Raw genomic sequence first — 23,110 nt, 5'->3', positions numbered from 1 at the left:
CAGTGGTAGAAAAGCTCGTGTGTGATTAAAAGATAGTAAAAAAAGTGCAGTTGAACTTGTTTTGGGGAAGCACGTTCAGATGGAAATTTATATATTAGCTCTCATCATAAAAATAGTTCCTCACTCAAATGCGTGTTTTTGTGATTGAGAGAGAGGATAAAAAGAACGGTAAAGTGGAAGGCTGAATGATTAGCCGTTACCGTAACATTAGTTCGTCAGTCTGGAGTGCCCACACTTTTCGATTCAGTTGATATTCTGATGCAGTTTTTGTTTTGAAATAATTTAAGTCATGTTGGTTGTATTGACATTTTTATTGATTTAGGGTAAAAAAAAATATCCGGTATCTATTCAAGTTTTTATGTACATTCATACAAGTTGCTGCTAAGCCTAATCTTATTTCCGGCACTGTTAGTTTTTGGTATAAGTGAAAAATGAGTCATGTTAGTTGTGTTTAAATTCTAATTAATTTACTGTAAAATGTTTCAGAGCTATTCAAGTTTTATTTGAATTCATGACAAATATTCCTTGTTTCTTTTTGCATTATTAAATGCTTCTTATGCAAATTTCTAAGCTTTTACAGCAAATTATTATCGGTTTTAAAATATCTGTTATTGGCCTCCTCTTAATAATAATAATCTGTGTCAGCCATGAAAAACCCACATAGGTCGATCTTTAATTTGTATATTGATTTTCATATTTTCTAGCTGCTAATGTGTACAGCTAAGATAATGTCAAAGACTAAGAATGAGTGATATGTTTTTTTTTAGCCAAGGCATGTGTTACCTTAAATATTGGAGCACTTGTACTGAACAATGTATATTAGACTTTAGTTCTGATGAGCAAGGCTAAAAAAAAAAAACAAATTGAAAACACTTTAGCCATTTGTACTTGACCTCCTTTACATGCTGATGCTAAGCTTATTATGCACACATTAACTTATATTCAGCAGGCTGCATCATCCTATTTTGGTCCTTCCATATCAGAGATCTCGAACACAAAAGGCCAGTTATAGCCTGTGGGCCGATTTTGTGAGGCCCCTGCTTTAATATGTCTCATCTCATCTCATTAGCTGCACCGCTTATCCTCAGTAGGGTCGCAAGGGTGCTGGAGCCCATCCCAGCAATCATCGGGCAGTGGAGACCCTGAACTGGTTGCCAGCCAATCGCAGGGCACACATGGACAGAGAACTCGCTCGCTCATTCACACCTAGGGACAATTTGGATCGGCCAATCCACCGGAAATGGATGTCTTTGGAATGTGGGAGGAAACCGGAGTGCCCGGAGGAAACCCACGCAAGCACGGGGAGAACATACAAACTCCGCACAGGAACTCCGGTAGCTGGATTTGAACCCACACAGGAGGTTCCAAATACCTTAGAACTGTGCCTGCACACGCGCTAACCACTGTGCCGCCGTGCTCCCCCCCACTTTAATATGTATGTTTGATAAAATAGCCCTATATAAATACTCCCTCTGGGGAAAAGATTGTCATTGCTGTTAGTCTGAAGCTTGCCTTCAAGCAAAGTGTGTTAAACATTTTTTATCTGCTTAAGAATGATCATAAAACACAACTTGGCCTTATTTGCATGCGCCGAATCATCATAAGTCACAGGAATTAAATATTAAAAAAACATTTAGGAAGACATCAAGAAATATGACGGTTAAAGACACACGTTGGAAACCAAATTCAAATATATCATTTTTTTGTACTCACATAAATAGTTTTATTTATTTTATTTTCTGTTGTTGTTTGAATTATTACTGATTGATTTTCTTAATTTCTAAAGTGCTTATTTTGTGAAGATATTCAGCCCAACCTTTGCCAGACCCAATTTTGGCCAGGCCCCAAAAATTTCAGCTAAGAGACCCCTGCTTTATATATTCCCTTCCTTTTCTCATCTCTAAAAAATAAATGCCAAAAAACATCTTCTTCGATTGCATTTCAAGCCCTCATGCTAATTAATAACTCAAGTATGCATTCGCTCCGCTATGTATCTGAACGTTATTGCTACTCTCTCTCAAATGCAGGGCTTAAAAGCATTACATAGCATTTGCAATTTCTTACTTTAATTGGCCAAAAGTTACATTTGCCCGAACTTGTTTCCCCTCTGTTTGCATACGCAATTGTACAATATTTTTTTATTTATAGCTACTTAAACTATTTTTTCTTATTTATAGCTACTTATGTGTACAGCTATGATATTCCACTTGATAATATTGAGTAATATACTTTGTAAAATAACAACTGTCACTGTGTTATTACTATGTATTTCTTATGTCATTACCATGTTATTAAAATTGGTCAACAAAAAAAAAAACATAATAAAAAAGAGCCTGGGCGATTTTATATATATTTAATCAAGTTATGATATTAAATGCCAGTTACAAAAACATACTACCAAAATTAAACTCTTTCAAAGAATATTTTTCATTTGTTAAAATATTTTTGAGTAAATCACAATGACAATCACTAGTGAGCTTTTTTCGGTTGTGTGTCCAAACTCACAAGGGCCGGGTCCAGGACATGGTGACTGGACTCTTAAACGGCAGCTCATCAATGAAGCCATTGTTCTTCAGATCCAGAGGGGTCGGCTTGGCTGGGGGGCCATAAATAGTGCAGAGTCAGCAAATACAAAAAAAAAAAAAAAAAAGGTTTCATGGATATAAGTTCAATCTGTATTTAATATTGGACAAATGCAAAGGAGATTTCATAGGATGCCAGTTCCTTATTTTTACTGCACACTGTAATTTTGACTATTACATCTTTGTTGCTTGTTCAATCATGTTGCTGTTCTATGATTTCTACTCCCCTTAGGACTGATCGGTTTTTCGTAACCTTAAAGATTTAATAAAAAGAGGAGGCACAGGGGAGGACATCAGAAATAGAGAATGGAATTCTCTTCTCCGAAGCCTTCTCTTCCTGAAAGTTCAAAATACATTCAGGTCTTTTCTCTTTATTCTGAGTGTGTACTAAAGCTCTAACTCAACACACTGGTTTTGGATTGAAAGATAAACTTACACTTCCTGTTGGGTTTGAGGTTTCGGTTGATGGGCGGCGGCGTGACGTCGCTGAGGCGGCCGGGCCGCTGGCACAACGATGCGCCGCTACCCTTCCGGACAGGTAGCGTTGCCGAGAAGGCCGGGAAGTCGAAGTGATGGGGCCCAGGGCTCATGGGGATGTACACGTTCTTGGGGCTGTCAGCTAGCGCCGAGCTCAGCGGGGACGAGCCGGGGTTCATGGGGACGTAGTTGTCATCTGAATTGCCACTGTCTGAGCGGGTCAGGGGGGTTCTGGTTCTCTGATTGGGGCAGAACATATGCAATGAGTGGCAGTAAAGATGGTAATGCAAAATATTGGTTTGTGAGTATCCTATGACAGTGCTAAGTCATGTTTTCTGTATCTTCTGCAACGCACGTCATATTGATGTTCTAGAAACTGTAAGCAGGTCAGGGGGTTCTGCTTCTCTGCTGGAGGGGGGCAGATGATGTGCAGTAAGTGGCATTATTGTGAAGACTTGAAAATACTTGAGAAGAAACACTAACAAGCATTAGCTTGTGAGTATCCCATCAACGTTTAGCTTGATTCCAGCAATAAATAGCATTTTTGCGAATATCCTATGGCAGTGCAAATTCATATATTATTTATCCTCTGCAAGGCATGACTATAGTAAGAGCCATATTGATGTTGGGAGGTCTTAGCAGGTCAGTGGGTTTCTGGTTCTAATAAAGGGGGGACCACACAATGTCTAGTGAATAGCATAAAGGGACGTGTTTATCCATGACAGTGCTAATTCAAGTGTTCTTCATCCTCCGCAAAGCACGACAGATTTAAGTGCCGTATTGATGTTCTAGGTGGCGAAGCGGGCACACCTGAGGGAGCAGATCAATCAGACTTACCAGGTAGGAGCTAAAGCCATCGTTGACAGACTCCACAGACTGGCCTGAATTGTTGAAATGGATTGGACGCTGATGGCTGCTCGTTTCAAAAGAAGAGCCTGTCAGCAACAGAAGTAGAAGGAATCCTCAATTGATTGCAAGACAAATGTGCCACAAGATGGCGCCAGTAACTGACCATAACAGAAAATGGATAATGAGTATTGCAGTGAAAGAACTAAGTTGATCCTTGGTTGTAAAAGGTCAAAAATATTAAGTACTGTAAATCAATTTTCTTTTGATAAAACGTTGCAGAATCCAATTAATATTTGTGGCCGTCATGTGAAATCAAAGCTTCGAAAATTACTTTTTTGGCAGGAGAATGGAAAAAGGAAGTTGAGATTTATTTTCTAACAAGACAGCAACGATACATTTCATATTGACAGAATTGGAAAATAAATAATCTTTAAAAAAATCGCTTGAGGGACGATTACGAGGATGAACCGAAAGAAAAAAGATTTTCGGAGACACACATTTTATCACATAACAGCCAGGATTTTGAATCATCTATTTAAAATTGGAAACATAGTTGTGAAACTTAAATTATTAATACAAGTGACTAATAAAGACATATTTGATTAATTCACTAGTTCTTTAGGACCCAAAACAACAGAAAATGCATTAATATATTTGTTATATTGAAGTGAACTCACATCAAATTGAATAAAATCAAATTGAAATCAAGGACAAAGGTAATTAAATGTGACGTGTCGAACAGTGCTAGCCCTTATGCGAATGTGAACACAAAATGAAACCTATTCTGGCTGGTTTACTTCTTCTGTATTGGCAGGATAAGACGTCAATTCTCTGAAACGAACTGTGTAAGTGCTTATACTAATGCTAACAACATGAGAGGTATCCCTGCCTGGTTCACCACATCTGTATTGACTGAAAACGATGTACCGTATTATTCGTGTATAACGTGCATTTATTTCACCTAAAAAAACTCAGTTTGGGTGCTGCGTTAGACATGCAGTTTTACCGTCTTACCGAAAAAATTGGTTGCAACAGGAATCAAAACCGGGCCGCGGCGGTGCGAGCGCCCAACTCCAACCACAGGACCACCAGAGATATAGATGACATAAAGAAAGGCATAAAGTTTTATCTCATCTCTCACACCATCTTTAGTCACGGCACCAAAGACGAATGTTAATCTGTTGTGCATTTCACAGGATAGAAACGTCTGAAATGCACAATTGTTTCTGATACTCTCTGCAAAAACCCATAAGCATTCAAAGCTCAATTGCCCACCACAGTGAAGACTATATTTTATGGGCTACCATTCCACAAGGACACTTAAAAAAATGAATTAAAAAAAAATCTGTTTCCAAAGGTAACAAAAACAACATATTTGGTCGGCAATAACAAATTGTAACAAGGAAATTAACAATTCATCTCTGGTGCTGTCATCAAAAATACTGTAATAATGGGTTGAAATCCACTGGCTTTTTGCATGTCATCTATACCACTTCTGGTCCAGTGAGTAGCTTTAAGTGATCTCACTGCCAAGACCAAGGTTTGATTCCCATTGCATCCAAGCACAAAGTTTGAGCTAAGGGGGAAAAAAAAAAGGAACACAATTTTATACCGTTTTCTGATTGAAAATTAGGGGTGATACACGATTGCGTGTTATACACGAATAAATAAAGCAAATTCCCTACCTCTGTGCAGTCTGACGTTCTCCACAGCGGGCAGCGTATTCCTCCTTGGTAGGACGGCCACAGAGGCCAGGGCATCGCCATTTTGGCTCCCTGCAGAGCGTGGGCTTCCCCACTGCCCATCTAAGCCAGGCTTGGGAGGCCTGGGCGGGGGTGCGCATGGCGACTCTCGCCCGGATGATGTCAGAGCATTGTGGTTCTTATCCAACGTCCGGGGGATTTGGTAGAAAGAGCCAGGCGGCGTGGGTATGTCGTAGCTGTCGGCTGCTGGGGCATTGCAAGGCGTCTGAAAAGAGTACGCCTCCTCCTCGTTGTCCAGATCCGACTCAGCGTGGTGGTTGCGGGGCAGAACGTAGCACGATTCCTGGGGGGAGTCTGGAGGTCGCTGCTGCCTACCCAGTTTAGGGAGGCTGTAGAAGCCTGTGCCATTTTGGCAGTGTGAAAAGCCGTGGGACAGCTTCTGCGCGGTCGGATCACTGCCCAGGAAGGCATTGTCTCTTCTCGTGGCTTGTGAAAAGCTGGCGCTCCTGCAATGGATACAAAATCTGAGCAATAGAGTAAAATGACTTGATTTCATACCCTGTTATTAATTGTGTACAAATGCAAACATGTAGACCCCATTCATCCTACGCCATCACAAAATCACCACAGGATGTGTGCGCATTGTTCACCCAAAACAGCTGGAGTAAAAGTACGTGTTTGAATAGAGTGAGAGAAGATTTGTATGTTGAGTGCACTTTTAGAGTCACACTGTACAAAAAAAGACCTGCCACCATCTCCTTGCCTGAAGTCATTATCGCTGCCTCAGTCTGCTCGTTCATGATACGCATGCAAATACGTGCATTTCTCAGATGCGCTCAGATAAACTGTATTTTCATCTTTCTTGGGGTTTAGACTGGTGTTTAGACTGCTTCAAGCAGGCCTTTTCGTACTTTCACCAATTTTCATGCTACACTGAAAAATAGAAAAAAAAATAATAATAACCTGCGGGGATGAACAGGACGTCACTCTCCATCACTCCCCCAACCTTGATTCCTTTTAACTTTTTAAGGACACCTCAAAGACCCCCAACTTTAAGTATCTGCCAATACAATATCTTGCTCTAATATTTGTCATGAAAATTGCTTTGAAACAGTAAAAATGAAAGCAAATATCAAAAAGGGACATACTTGATTTTTTTTCTTGAAATTTAATTATGTAGTGGTCAGATTTTAATTTCCTTAATAAATATGATTAGAAATAATGTTAATGAAAAATGTAGCATTGACATTTAAATAATTTTCAAGGTTTGGTACAGTCCTCTCTTGCAAGCTTAAAATTCATTGACGTCTCCTCTCTTTATTTTAGGTGTCTCTAATATGTAGTCTATAATCTTATCAATGTAGCTACCACACCAGAAAAGGTAAAAAAAAAAAAATTATATATATATATATATTTAGTCAAATATATTTCTCATTCTTGCATTTCACGTTTATAATTATTTTACATGACTACATGATTAAAGTAAACATCTGTACTACTGTTAATTATAATCATTATATTATTCATAATGAAAAATTTTCAAGTAAAACTGTGAAACTTATCTGATACGGATGAAAAATATGCAAAAACATTTTAATTATGCTAAAACGTTAATGTGTCATGTAAAAATCATAATGTAAGTGAAAATTATCATGTATAGATTGGTTAGTGCGTAAAAGGGAAAAGTGTGAAGCACATTGTAAAGCGCGTTGTGAGGTCTTCATTTACTTGAAAGCGCTATATAAATGCAGACTACAAATATGAAACCTAATCGTTAAAAACACTTGATATGGCCCATTTTTGTCCCTTCTTTTAGATTTGTATATTTTTCTCTGTTTGGCAGCTATAAACCTCTCATTTAGTTACCATGAAGTTAGAATATTTTAGATATTGTTTTCAAATGTTATAATTATTTCTAGATTGACGTGATTTTGAAAAGTCCCAGGAATCTTTCAACGATATCATTCAACAAGTTGAAGATAATGTAGCACCCAGCAGAGGGTGCTAAAGAACCACCTTACATACAAGAATTCTGATGACTTGTTCATCATGTTTTTCTCATTGAGATGATAAAACATCCAAGCTCTTTGACCTTGACGAAAGCTTGATTGACCTTTGTTTAATGAACCCGCCTTAATTTGACCTTCCATCACAACCTAACATTTTTCTATATGCCCAAAGACAATTAACATCGACGTAATGGTTTGCAGTTTGACCGAGGGGAGTTGACGGGAATGAGAAGAGGAGGGCGACTTTGATACAAATGAAATCATAAGAATGGTACGAAATTATTTTCTGAGAGAAGGCCTATTTTGTGTACAAAGCTGATGAAATGGATGGCCATCTTTTATTTTCCTCCCAACTCAGCAGAGTTGTAGGGGGAGGCTCGGCGAGGCGGGGGCAGTTTTGCCTTTGGCAAGCAGACACCAACGGATAGTAAAGTGATGGACTGCAGGCTAGGTCTCATTGATCATCCGCAGAGCTGCTGTTCCTTACTAACTGCTAGGACTCATGCTAATTCTATCTCAATGAAAACATCTGTGCACAGAGGAATAGACTTGTTTAGGTAACTATTTTGACTGAGATAAATTAATGTATGTTTTGTTTTAATGGTGGGGTGCATCGTTTGAGATGTCATTAGAAAGTTGAGTATTTTCCCCCCAAAAAAAAAGCATTTAATTTTTTTTTCCCCCCCACTGTGCCTAACTGCTTTTATCAGAACTTTTCAGGACTCACAACATATTAGGAAGTGGGAAAGGGGCATGGAGTGATTTCATGCTCGTCCTCAAGTTTTTCTGTTAGTGTAGCATAAATATGGTGAAAGTAAAAAAAAAAAAGAAAAAAAGACTAATCCCGGTACAGTCCAAGCACCAACCCAAACTCCCCACAAAATAAAAAAATGGAAGTTTATTCCAGTGTGTCTAAGAAATGTATGTACTTGAGTGTCACAAGAGCAGCTTTAAAGAGGCTACAATGATGACTTCAGCCAGCGAGTAAAAAAAAAAATCAAAATTCCGAACAACATCTTTATTGGGCATGGAGGAAACTTTAAACAAAGAATCTTTGCGCTCATGCAAGTGCAAATAAAAGCGGAGAGGCTATCGGTTTTGGGCTGCACGATTAACGGAAGTCGAAACGATATCGCGATGTAACGCAGAAACACTGCGTTTTTTTCAATGATTCATAGTTCCAGTTTGTTATTTGAGTGATGGAGTGTTTGGCCAACAGGAATGGTCACATTTCGTGGCTTAACAGCGCCGGCCAATCAGAAGCAGGTTTTAATGGCTCCAGCCAATTAGGGCGAGGCAAAGTTTGCAAGACGCGCGACTATGACTGTTTGACTGAGCCCTTACGGCAGCCTAACAGCCGGGCACACATCTGGCCACCAAAACGAACGCGACAGCGCGTAGCTATACCAGCTCGTTAAATTGAAAACAAATTAATCAATTAAATCGGACTATAAGGGAAGTCGGAAGAGCACAAAGCTGATCACAAGCTGGTGCACCCTGGATTTTTATCGCGCCCGGGAATTGACTGATGCGTCGTCAGAAGGGAAACCTAAGAGCTAAGCTAACAACTCTTAAGCCGAACGTGGCTAGTCACAAACGCCAGATCTATTACCAATAAAGCTAACAACTTGGAGCTACTACTTGTGTAAAACGCTATATTTGTGACTCTTAATCATTACAAAGAAATTGCAGAAGTTGCGGGTGCCCGTCCGTCTCTGGCGCGTAGCTTGCCACTCTCTTAATCATTTTCTTAGGGGCCGGTCACACAGCCGTTTGCGGCTGAATCACGGCTAAAATGTAGTTGTTTTTTTTCCCGTGGTTGCCCGGGATGGAAAATGCGCAAATTTGGCCAACCCGCTGTTCATCGGTGGTATGCCCCCAAAACAGACGCCGGCGACTGTTCCGCTTCCTCATCGCGTCATTTCTGCGTCATTTTCTCGTGTGGACCACGGGTATAAAAGCTCCCGAGCCGGTGTTGTGCCCAAATCCGACTCCTACGCAACACCCACACCGCCCCACCCCCTCGCGTGACTTTTTCATCCACGTTAACAAACGCATTTTGAAGAATACGATCGCACTTTATTGTTTAAATAAACGCGTTATATAGACTAGGATCTCCCAATTGCTATAATTAGCTCGCTTTATAGTTTTAATAAGCGTTTAATATAGAATACGTTGGAAGCGCAGCAGAATGCGCGTTCACGCGAGGGGGGGAGGATTTACCGTTCGATTACGTTCACAACAAAAACAAAGACGGAATGGTTTAAGTTGTATTACATTTCCAACAAATGCGAGACGAAGTGGTTTAGGTTATATGTTCGCCATTACATTCCCCACAAATGAGATAAAACGAGGTAAAAGTGGATGTATTAGCGAGGGGATGCATATCTCGGCACCGGGCTGTAGTATTCATAAACGCACAAGACACAGTCCCGTGAAGATCAAGATTTCAAGCTATGGCATTATTTTTATTTTATTATCTTGAAAAGAAATGTCAAGAAATAATAATGGAGTAAGACGAGGTCACTACGCTGATGGGGGGGGGGGGTGCTTAATGGTTATTGGTCTATCTTCATTATCCATTATCCATTATCGATCAGTTCATTATACGCCACAAAGCTTAGGAGCAGGAACTCTTACTCTCAGCCAAAAGGCCAAGCTAAGGTCCTAGCATTAAAGCCTTGATGCGACCATTGCGAATGCACCGAAAGATTTATTCGAAATGAAGAGAAACTATGCTGACGGGGATCCATGTTCACCCCCTTGACGTCACGAGCACTGACGTGTGCTCGGCATTCGCGCTGTTTATACGCGGAGAAAGGTGTTTGACTGTCACACGCGTAAAACGCTAATTTCACGTAATAACACCGCGATACAGGCGCAGAACATGCTATTACCATGCTCCACCCACGATTACCCGCTGAAATTTCCCGTCCTACCCATGTGTAAGCACGCCCTGGCCGCGGCCAGAGCACGTCGTTCCGCGTCATTTCCGCGTCATATCCTTGTGTTGACCACGTGTGCGGCACGCGGTTTAACACGTGCTCAAACTTTTGAGCAGCTCAAAACTTTTGAACGCGGCCAACCACGTGAAAATTTCCGACCGCGAGTAAAGCATTGCTCTATCTCGTCTATATGGCGGTCTCTAGACGTCCAACAGCGCCCAACAGCATCTGCTTCATGGTCAGAAAATTCTGGCCGTAGTTCAGCCTCTATACGCTCGTGAAAGGTTGTATACCCGCGCTCTGAAGAATTGAGCAGCGCCAAACAGTATCGCGCTGCCACACGCGCGCGAATTCCCGACCTCGTTTTAAGCACCGCTGTATCTCGTCTGAATAGCCATCTCAATGCGTCCAATAGCGTCCACCTCAAAGGCAGAAATTTCTGGCCGTGATTCAGCCGCAAATGTCTGTGTTACCGGCCCGTTACACTGAAAGGAATAGCCCTCTAATTTTGTTGTCTTTTTGTATAATGACAGTAAAGACCATTTATTCAATTGGAATTCTGTTTTTATTTGTATATCTATAGTTGATATTTTTTTTGTCAAATAGTCTCAGTTTATAATTACGTCATGTCAAATCATGTTTGCATGTCACTATATGTTCTCGCCGAAGAAAAAAACTAGTACAGAAAATACACCCGTCCTTTAAAATCAAAAATCGCATCAAAATTGCAGATTACGTCTGAAAAATCGCAATTAGGTATTTTCCAAAACAGAAACCCTACCATCGGTATCTCAATTAAAACACTTATTGTACAACATATTATATTACTGTATTTCACAGACTTTAAGGCGCACTCAAAAAATAAAAAAACAGCTAAAAATATGAAAGTGTGCCTCATAATTCAGTGCGAAAATACTGTAAATAAAATGGGAAATGCATAATTAAAACGAAATGCATGTACATACAGTGACCAGTCCTGAATGTTAATTCAATTAATTTTGTAGTAAAACCACATTTCCTAATATTTAAGGTATATGAAAAAGGTTTTCTTAAAATTTAAAATGTAATTTTAATTCCAACCCGCTTTTACTGTAGTTTTAATTTCTTGTACCTTATACTCTGGCGCGCCCTATATATGAAAAATCTTCCACAAAAGGATAATTTTAAAGGTGGGTCTTATAATCCATACCATAAAATACAAAAACAACAACAATGAAACATTAAGTTTAATCAGATTAACATTGATGCCAGTGCCAGCAGAACTTACAAATTCTGCAGGGTGTTCCAACTACTGCTTGAAAAGTGCTTGATGTGAATTTGGTTGAGAAAAATGACTGAAACGAATATAGTTTATTTCACAAAATCGCTGAAACGTAATTTCTTTGTATAAACATTGAACAAAAAGTATTAGTTGATGTTGTGTCTAGCCAAGTCAACCAGGCAAATTGTTTTTCTTATCGCAAGCAAAATGCCTGATGTTGCTGGGCATTCACCTTGGGTGTGGTTATTGGGGTAGTCAATGAGCTGAGCCAAAAGTGCCGCTTCCTGAAAAAGAGCCAGGATTCCCATCGCTGATCGCTCGTTCGAAAAGGACCCGGTGTAACTAACTTGCGAGCAAAACAACCCCTCCTGCCTGGCTCTCGTATCCCTCCGCGGACCAATTACAGCTCTTACCACCAGTAAACGACGCCTATATGCACAATGACCAATTGTAGCCAAATGTTCTAGTCACCAAAGAAACAGACTTGGACTAGGATGTCACAGGGGAAAAAAATGAAATAATGAAACATAAGAGTGGATGGGGACACCAAAGTCCGAAGGAAAACTTCCGGGATCTGACGAAAGAGGTGGTGAACGTAAGGCGAATGTGGGGCTGTAGACACTGGTCTACGGAAAGGATGGAGTCTAGGAGCAACAGGCGAGGCATGGTGTTACCAGGACAATTAGGCAAAATTAGGAGATGAAATCTGAAATACAAATTTGACGGGTCAAAAGTGGAACGGCTTTGACTTACCTGGGCTATGACGCTTCATAGGACAATGCTATACGAAACTAATGCCAGCAAGCCGTTAATCACGAGGGAAGTCGAAATCCAATTTCAACGCAAACCCACCAGAGAGTAATGTCTGTGTCATTTTTAAACAAGCTTGTTAAAAAAATGGCAACAATTTCCTACATTTACAAGCGTTTTACTCAAATTTCAAGCACTTTTCAAACTTTCAAAACACAACATTACAATTCCAGCATGTTTTAATGATTTCAATCACCCGTATAAACCCTGAAAATCATTCATGTAAAAACAAACAATGTTAGCGCATTAATGCCAATATGAGATATCTGTTAAACCTTACCTAGCGCTCTCATTCTTCCTGCTCATGCACTGGTGCAGGAGGAGGTAATCCTGCGGGGCGCTATTGGACAGGGCGCTGTGACGAGTGTGTCGCACCGGCACATCGAAAGTGAACAGGACAGGCTGACTTGAATGCACAGGTGCCGAAGATTTGCCGCCGCCGAAAGCGCTCGTGGGGGCCGCCGAGCCGGGGACATCAGGCCCGACCGAGCGAGGCATGTGTTGCAGGCGGACATCTAGGCAAAGAAAAAAATACTAGGATTAGTTGAATATTTTTGAGATACCAGAAGCAGTCTCACATCTACAAGTTATGATTCATTACGCTAACCTGCTAAGTACGAAAATTGGGACATTTCACCAATTAAATATACATTTTCATGGGATTTTCACATACTGTCCAACATCAAAAAGTTCTAAAATGCCTGTCTGATATTGGTGAACGGCATATAAAATACTGGTCTCTTATTAGTTTGCGACACTGCGTGAAAATACGGATATGCAATAGGTTTAAGTCCCTCCCACAATTTCTTTCAGTTCAGAATCAAGAATATTTGGTTAAGACTTTGAGTTGGCAATACAATACAGTATTTTTTGTACCATATTTATTTACTGTAGGTCGCAAGACTTGCACTGATGTTAAAGGGCGAAGCAAAATAATGAAGACCATGTAAACAAAGCTTGCTACCAAGGAATACAATGAAGGCATATCGATTTGCTAGTCTTGCTAATTTGCATGTCTGTATCCCCGACTATACGGCAATTTCATGCTGTGATCCCCCACCACCCAAAAACATAGGTGCTACTGGAAACAATTTGAAACCACTTTCAAAATAAATTAAAACATTGCAACATTTATAATTTATTTTTACAGGTGTAAGTACTTTAGCTTGTATACTTTATGTGTGAGTGTAAAAATATTGTTATTTTATTTGTGTAATGGGTCAAGTGAGTGTGTTTAAATCATTTTTTTTTTGTTTATAAAACAAAACATATTTTCCAAGAAGGACATTTTATTTTATGGAAACTATTTAGTATACTTTAATTGTATTTACGTTCTTATGGTTTGAATTTTAAAAATGTGTATCGAATTTTTTAACCTGCACACAGTATAATGTATATAATACAAATACTTATGTTCAACTTTAATTTTTAAATAAATTACTTTTTAAACTCATACGATGTGAATTTCTGTTTTTTTGCCCACAGTCTGTCTCTCATCGTTATGGTTTGTTTACCCATGTTGACAAAACTTGCTGTTAGTGGTTGACTAAATACTTCTTTGCCCACTTTATATTTTTTAGCTGTCAATAATTTGGAAAGAAAAAATGTTTAAAATGTAATGTACAGAAGAATATTTTGTATATGATTATAGAAATTAAAAAATGCAGTTATTTTTCATTAAAAATACATTCATATTATTTGAATGTAAACAATACAGTAGGTATTATTTTACAAAAATATATTTTTATGGAGGAAGGGGCTACAAAGGGACGCTGGGGAAAAGAGTGAAACCTAAAAAACCCATTTTTATTAGCAGTACTTGTTTTAAAAAAGCCTTACTTTGCCCACCCCTGTTCTACAGTAACATATCGATTTATGAAATCTGAGTATATTTGTTTACATATTGATTTTGTTTGTAAGTAAAAAAAAAAAAACATGCGTGCATGCTAGCAAACACGCTCCCACACAAGCGAGTACTGTGCAATTAGCTTCTTTTCCTCAAGCATCTGACCTTCCACTGACCTTGACATGCATCAGTCTGTCCCTAATCAATAGCCAAGAGGGATGTGCCCCAAGGGAAGCGACAACAACGCAGCATCCTGATGTATTTTTGTAAGGGGGTTGGGTTGATTTTGCAACAAGCTAGAAGACGACGAAAATGAGGAGAAAGCAAATCCATTGACCTATGCAATTATAGCAGAGTAAGCATAGACTGGTGAGGAGGTTACATTTTCTGCAAAGGGACATCTAAGTCATCAAACATGCAGAGAAGACTCCTCTTCTATTCAATATCACTCCCCGAAGTCTCCTCCCACCGCAATGATCCTAAATGACGCCATTGTCAAGAGTGAACGATTCCATCCAAACACCCCCCACGCCCCCTTCCCCACAAAAAGCTTTTGCAAAAAGCTTTCATGCACCGAGTCTGGCTAACACGGCCGGATATCGATTGCTTGCGCAGAGACGTGCTCCCGATCCCCCCAACGCCACCCACGCCCTCATGGGGGGAGGAGAGAGAGTGAAATGAAAACAATCTCAGTTCTCAACATTTTTCCCAGATTGACTCTTTATCTATATCTTTGATGGATGGGTGGTAAGCAAATTGAAGGGATACATAGTTGGATACAGTAAATAACTAGCAGAATGGATGTATATACGCAGAGCTACATGATGAATGGATGATAGCTAGCAAAATGGATGGATAGCTTGCTAAATAACTAGCTAGCCAGCAGGGTTGGATGAATAAATGGATAGCTAGCTATATGAATGAACGGATAGCTGGCAACAAGGATGGATAGATACCTAACCAAATAGCTAGCTAGCCAGCAGGTTGGATGGATGGATGACTGGACACAAAGCTAGGAAAATGGATGGATAAATAGCTAGCTAAATAGTTAGCTATGTGAATGGATAGATGGATGGCTAGCAGTGTGAATTCATGAATAACTAGCAAAATTGATGGCTAAAAACCTAGCTATATTGATACATAACCAGTAGGATGGATAGGCGGATAATGGATGGATAACTAGCGATATAGCTAGCTAACTAACTAGCTGGATGGATGGACGTTTATCTAAATAGCTAGTAGTTAGCTGGATGGACAGTAAGCTAAATGTTTACTGAACGCACAAAACTTTGAACACCTTGCGATAATAAGTGGTTTGTTTCTCTTGTTATTGCCGAATGAAACAGTAAAAAAAATATTTACCATTGCACAAAACTGTGTGTATATATTATATATATATATATATATATATATATATAAATCACACACACTGTATACACACACTCACACATATATATATGTACTCCGTGAATTATATAAAAAAAATTAATTGTTAAGTGTTATTGCACTTATTTTCATTGCACTATTGTTATGATGCAATATTCTTCATTGCAGTCTTTCTAAGCACTATGTTCTAATTTTATTTCCTCCCTATTCATCCTGATAGTCCATCTTTTTTCAAAGTTTTTATAGTACAAGTTTTACCCCAAGGTGCCGGGTGTAATTTTGTTTCATAGAATGTTTTACAATGTTGATATCAATGTCATTAAAGATAATTCTAATTCTAAAGCGCTGGATGGCCAATGGATAGCAAGCTTGATACCATGGATCAATGGATATTTACTTATTCAATGTTAAAATGTAGGTTTTATGCCTTACACAATCATTTTATTTTACTAAATTCTAGGTATGAACATTATTACTGTTCTATATATTACTCCATCTCTCATAAAATAAGAAACAACCCCTAGAATTAGTAAAATCACCCTAAATGGCAATTTAGTTTTTTTTTTTTTTTTTTACAGAGTAAACTATCTCGCTTGTGTGATCATTTTGTTTTGCTCAATTTTAGGTACAGTATATTTAACAGACAGGAGAAAAAGATATATTTTTGGGGGGCAATTTTCTTTGTTTAAGTGTAGAGCAAACAGCAAAAAAATTTTAGTAATTAGTTTTGGGAGATGGCATAATTAAAGCTCGACGCTAATAAGTTAGGCAATGGATGCCACCGCTAGGCTAAGACAAAAAAAAAAACTCTACAAGCACTAATTTACAAGAAGGTCAAGACGTTTTCATCCAACCTTATCTTTACTGTAATCAGCCTTTTTTCAGGTGTCAATGGTTGAGCTGGTAGCTGAAACTTGTAATAACTGTCATCTGAGGGCCATTTATGGTCTAGTTGGATGGATGTTTGGATGTATCCCTTAATCACTGCATTTTATGTGGTGTATCTTGGGCAAGTGCAGCCTGGTGGCACCAATTCTACATTAGAATTTAAAATATTAAAATAAATGTTGCAGAGGGAAGGGAACCTTATCTACTAATATAATCTGTATTAGTATTGATGACTACTCATGATTCGAGGCCTATTAGTGCATTCAATATATGTTATCATAAATGTGTTTAGTTTTTGCAAACGTATTTATGGATCATGAAAGGGCCATGTGAATAATACAAAAGAGTGCAGTTTTTCCATAACTATGATCACGTAAGATCGTTCTCCTCAGAAAGAAATGAGAGGGGAAAAAACAAAAGAAGAACACCAAGAAAAGATGCTATTTGCGGCGAGTTATTTTCTAAATTAGGCCGGATAATACATCAGCGAGCGTCTCATGTGCTCTGGGGGGGGCGTAATCGAATCGACCAGATCTCAACAGGCCAAAATTAGACGGCAGCTGGTTCACCGAGGACAAGACGCGTCTTTGTCAGTTTCTTTCCAGAAGCGGGAAGGAAGAAGATGTCAAATTGTCTCATTGGAGACAAGCAAAGAGGAAGAGGGAGGGCTGACTCAAGACGCCTTTGAATTTTTTTAATGGCAACGAAATTGCCAGCACGTCATCATCTTTTACAAAAACGTTGAACAAAAAGTGTAAGAGCCGATGCTAATGTTAAAAGTACATAAGGTTTCCAAGATAGTCAACTACATGATTTGAATTGATTTTTTATCATTAACACTACGTTAAAAGAAAATAACTTTAGCTTAGCAACAATAGCAGCAAAGCTACTGCTAGCATAACATACTATGCTCCAGGTTGCTCGTACTGCTAAATGAGCATTTGGGCAACCAAAACTACTAAAAATTTTACAGCTTTACTATATAAAATGACAAAACATCATTTACTTCGATAAACATTAAAAAAAAAAAAAAAAAAAGGGTTACAACTTATGCTATTACTAAAGGCATTGCATATCAGGTTTCCATATTGGTCAACGTGGGGATTTCCATGTATCATTTATCAATAACCCCGCGACCCTATTGAGGATAAGCGGTACAGACTATTATAATCCCCCGAGATCTTTTTATTATTACATCTATCTTCTTCCGCCGAAATTTAACAGGTATCTCCTCCCATAGCTTTTTGAAGTAACCCAACGATTCATGTACCAAAAATTCCGGCAGGACCGGGACTCTTGTGGGTTGTCTTTTGACAGCGATACGGAGAAAAAAAGTCCCCATCCGCTCTAATGTATTTTGAGAGTCTCCCATCCGGAATACATGGGCCCATTCATTTCTACGGGTAGTCATGGAAACGAGGGCTTTTCCAGAGGGTAGTAGGGACTAAGCAGGGACTGTCCAGGGTGGCTTTAGAGGGGCCGACCCACATTACATTTAACAATGGGTAAATGATGAATTCCAAAGAGTGGATGCTAGCGAGAGTATGCTAACTCCTATGTGCGCCGCCAGCAAAGGGTTGGGCATGCGTAACCAGCCCAAGTATTCGCGCAAGCTAGCTGTAACACTGTCGGCAATGCTAACTTCTTCATAGTAAAAAAAATTTTGGTAATGGCTATATTTTAACGACTTCATATTTACAAATTATACTAATGGCCTCATGTTAATGAGTTATGCTAACAGATACACTCAAAAAAGTGATGCTAACGGCTAAATGCTAACTTCTTCATGCTAAAAAATTTTGGTAATGGCAATATTTTAACGACTTCATATTTAAAAAATTATGTTAATGGCCTCATGTTGATGAGTTATTCTAAAGAGTACATGCTAGAAAGTGATGTTAAAGTGTAATAACAGTGTTATTACTACGTTATTACCATGAATGTGTTTTTTTTAGACCTCCACAAGGCATATCCTTGTTGTTAACGGTTGTGGGCCCATCTCAAATGAACTAGCCAGTACCGGTGGGGTGTGGGGGGCGGAGTCCCCCCACAGAACCAATTAAAAAATGACAGAAACATCTCTCTGAGTTAAAAACTTTATGCTAACTCAAAGGGCTAACAACCGGGGTTATATATACATACCGGGATCATCTTCCAGATCAATCACAACTCTTACAATTGCCACGGGAATTGTCTAGTTATATCATAATATACTATGGCTCCAGGCTGGTTCTACTACTGGTAAATTTTAAAAAATGATGAAACATCAAAAAGTCTAAGTGCTAATGCTAATGCTAAAAGTAATTTAGTTGTCCTGCCTCGTTGACCAGTAAATTTACATTCTTTGTTCATCAATAATACTCTAAAACTCATCCAAAAAAACAACCTTTAGCTTAGCAACATGCAGCAATAATAGTGCTATCATAACATACTATGCTACAGAATAGTTTTATAATTGCGAAATGTGAATTTGGGCAACCAAAATGACTGAAACATTTGGCGCTTATTTGATCAAATGATTTAAACATGTTTGTTTGTATAAACTTTGAACAAAAGGGTTAACCCAAATGCTAGTGCAAAATGTACACGGGGTATCCAGCCTGGTCGACCTGGTGATTTTTATTTATTGTTTAATACTGTAAAAGAAATTGGAAAAACAAAAATATTTACTGCAGCTTAGCAACATTAGTAATGATGCTAGTGCTAGCAAAACATAAAAAGTCTCCATGCTGGTCCAACTAGTGCTTTACTGCATGTCAGGCCTGTGCACGGAGTCGAGCAAACAGAAATGGAAGAGGAAAAGCTTACTCAGACGCCTTTGAATATTCTCAATGGCGAGCAAATTAGCAGCACGTCAGTATCTACTCGCACACACAAAAGTAATCAGGAGATTGGCAAATTTATCAACGGGCTTCGGCTACCCTAAGTCGTCATTCTGCACGTTTCACTACTTTATTAACATCTTTACATGTTGACTAACGGATACATTTTTGTATAAAAACTGAATTAAGTATGTACGATTATCAATACTGATGCCAAATAAACATTCCCAACCAAGACAATTTTAAAACATGATCAAAACATAATAAATGATTAATTTTACATCCAGGTAATAATTTGATTTTAATAGGAATATAGGATGTCTGGAGCAATCTGAATGATCGTCTACATGCCCAGAGACAAACAAATAAATCTGTATGTAGGATGTCTACATATACATTAATCCGATTGCAAGAGCAAAGCATGAAATACGTCACAACGCAAGTTGACGTAGTTTACGCATGTAACTTTGACTTAAAATAATAATTTAATTCATGTCAATCATCGAATTCAATAAGTCACCATGTTTGTTCCCTCCCCTCTCCAAAAGTGTGCTCCATTGCTAAATTCCGGCATTTACAAATTGTGCTCTTATGTGGATATGACTTGCACAATATATAGATGAATGTAACTGTGGCATCCACTATACATGTCAGCAGTTGGGTATCTATGGCTCGCGAGCCATATGTGGCTCTTTTCACTAGTACATATGCCTCAGGCATAAAAGTTTGCTCATGCAATTTTCATCTGAATTGTTAAGAGTGTGATTTGCCTTTTTCAGAATAAGACACGTGCAAAGCCAATGTTACGTTGGGATTGAGAACAGTTATCTCAGGTATATAAAGGGCAGAGTTCCCACTAAAATTTACAGTCAAGGTGTCACACCAAAAGACCCGTTTTAGCTGTACGTCACCAAAGAATCCTTTAAATGGTAGCTCATTAAATAATGTATGTTCATTGTTGAGACATTTAAATGATGAAAACCCACAGCACAAACTGTCAACTCCCCGAAACAGATGTCAAATAGAGCAGAGCAATTCGATTGGGTGAGGAGTAGGTGTGGGCGGATCTCTGCACACACAAACAGCATGCTTCCTTCTTTCTCATTCGTGCCCATCAAGATGAGGGGAAATACTGTACAGCCGGAAAACTTCCGTTGACATTTTAACATAAGTATTGATTGCACCTTTGTTTTGAAACCATTATTCATGAAAAAAATGATAGTAGATAATAAAATGGGCTTGAAAGATCTCAAGTAACTGCGGGAGGGATACAAATTTGAAGTGGTATTTTTGTTGATACGGGACACAGGGTCTAGCATCATTAGTATTTTAAAATTTGTATCTAATCATCTAACTTTACCCGTGTAGAATAAAATACACGGACATATTCACTTTTGTCTGGATAGTGGGTTCTCTCCCCCCCCCAAAAATATAGAAATAAAAATATTTTGCCATTATGGCATCAAAAAGGTGCCCGACCCCTAATATATATAGATGGATACACTTCATGATTTTTTAGAAAAAATGTGAATGTCCCAGAGAAATACATAGGAAACGTTTCTAGTGGGTAAGGTTCAGAGTCTCTGTTCTTAAAGTCCCACAGTGCCTTGCTGCATGAAAATATCCCTGAAAAGGAATACTATGATCGGATTACTCGAACACATAAACATGCACAAGTATACAGAACTTTAAAGCACTAACCCATCAATTGCAATAAAACAACTTGTAGTTGGACAAAGACCTTAATCGGATCATTGTATGTGTTTACAGTACTTGGTTTTACATAATATGAATAATGAAAATGTTCTTTTTCCAATCGGATTATTGCCTGCATCTAAACATACTCCATGATGAATTTTGTGACCGGTGAAAGAGTTGCACTTTTGGCCCTGCACTAGAAGCACCGGTTCAAAAGTCACGTCATGCACGTCATCTCTAGTTAAATTGTTATGCATAAACCTCAAAATCCTTCACTGAGTTTCGACTTTTTTGTTACTGTTCATTTAAGAGTGCTGTGACATCGCAACAAGGCTTTAGGGCTAGGACCTTAGCTTAGCCTTTTGGCTGAGAGTAAGTGTCCCGGCTCCTAGGCTTTGTAGCATATAATGAACTGACCGATAATGGATAATGGATAATGAATAACGAAGATAGATCAATAACCCTTAAAAACCCCAAAAACCCACTCTAAGTTGCTATAATGTGGCGTAAATTGGGGTTGAATTGAGGAATCAATGATGTAATCAATTAGAAAAGTGTCTTGGTGTGCTGTTGGAGTGACTCCGGAAATGTGTGAATGCAACAGGGGTATTTTTTTGGCACGGCGCCCACTCTCAGCCATCACTTTGCCACGGAGGTTAATTCGCAACGCTGACAGTGGCCTTTTTTTCCTTGCTTTCTTCAAGAGCAATCTGTTGTGAAACCATTAAGGAAATTGCTTCCTCCGTCTATTCGTTTTTTTCCAATTGCAAAACCGGGCACTTGCAAAGCTTGGTGTATTTTCTTTGCATTTATATACCATGCTATTGAAAAGTACAACTGGTTAATTTTACACGTAGGTTTTAATAGGGAAACACAATAAAGATTGGACCGATTGTTATTGAACCTATAACAGCCAAATGTCTAATGTAAACAGACATTTTTTTATAAAATATTCCGCACATTCAGTGCCAAAGGCCATTATTGGTCCAAATTTGATAAGCTAAACCAGGGGTCTCAAACTCAATTGAGTTGGGGGCAGCTGAACATGGGTCCAGGTGAAGTTGGGCCAAATTGGTTTTATTTCGGGCCAAACAGTGCTGATAAAAACATCCCGCTGCTTTTAAAGGGACAGTGTTTTATATTTGTCCACTAAATGTCGCTGTATGTGTAGTGCAACCAAAAATAAGTCCAAGAAGACTACAAACTAGAGGGACTGAATACTTTACCTTTTTCAAAAAACACAAAAATAGGGAAAACATTTTTCTTAAAAAAAGGAAAATAAAAGAAGGGAATAAAAGAAAAGTAGAGGAAACAAAGGCAAAAAATCAAAAGGAGAAAGATAAACAAAAAGGAAAGAAAAAATAAAGAAATTAAAGAGAAAAACGACAAAAAATATGCAATTTTCTCTTTATTTTCACTTTTTATTTTTCTATTTTTTTCATTTTTCTTGAGTTTTACTTTTTTCTTATTTATTTTTTCCCATTTCAGTTTTTTGTCCTTTTTTATTTTGTTTATTTGTTTATTTCTCTTTTTTTAAAAGTAACAAGGTGATTTTGTCACAGAGTCTCCGTATGTTGTCTTCTTCCATTGTGCTTTTAGCACTCGTTTTTGGTGGCAAGACAAAATACAGTGACATCTAGTGGGCAAATAATACATGCTGTTCCTTTAACTTTCATACTAAGGCAGGGGCCTCAAACTATCATCCTGGGGGCAGCAATCAGGCCCCGGGCAATTAGTTTAAACCCCAGAGCTAAACTGACGTGAGAGATGGCAACCGAAAAATAAAATACTTTTTTTGGGGGGTTAGAAAATAAAAATGTAACATCAGGAATAA

General features: G+C 38.6%; 1 protein-coding gene across 3 annotated transcripts in view; it reads right to left on the bottom strand.

Annotated features, from left to right (window-relative positions):
- gab2 (GRB2-associated binding protein 2) overlaps positions 1-23,110 on the bottom strand; it is an 86,524-nt gene that overhangs the window by 6,798 nt on the left and 56,616 nt on the right. For all 3 annotated transcript variants that reach the window (XM_088345711.1, XM_088345713.1, XM_088345712.1), the window contains exons 4-8: positions 12,917-13,151; positions 5,594-6,117; positions 3,897-3,994; positions 3,019-3,298; positions 2,506-2,596 (exon numbers count right to left, since the gene is read on the bottom strand). In XM_088345711.1, coding sequence (XP_088201837.1) covers positions 2,506-2,596; positions 3,019-3,298; positions 3,897-3,994; positions 5,594-6,117; positions 12,917-13,151 — 1,228 coding nt within the window. The remainder of the gene's footprint in view (positions 1-2,505; positions 2,597-3,018; positions 3,299-3,896; positions 3,995-5,593; positions 6,118-12,916; positions 13,152-23,110) is intronic.

Source organism: Urocampus carinirostris, chromosome 10, assembly GCF_059441175.1.
Source record: "Urocampus carinirostris isolate Australia breed hairy pipefish chromosome 10, RoL_Ucar_1.0, whole genome shotgun sequence".
NCBI classification, from domain to species: domain Eukaryota; kingdom Metazoa; phylum Chordata; class Actinopteri; order Syngnathiformes; family Syngnathidae; genus Urocampus; species Urocampus carinirostris.
This window is presented reverse-complemented; position numbering and strand designations above follow the sequence as displayed.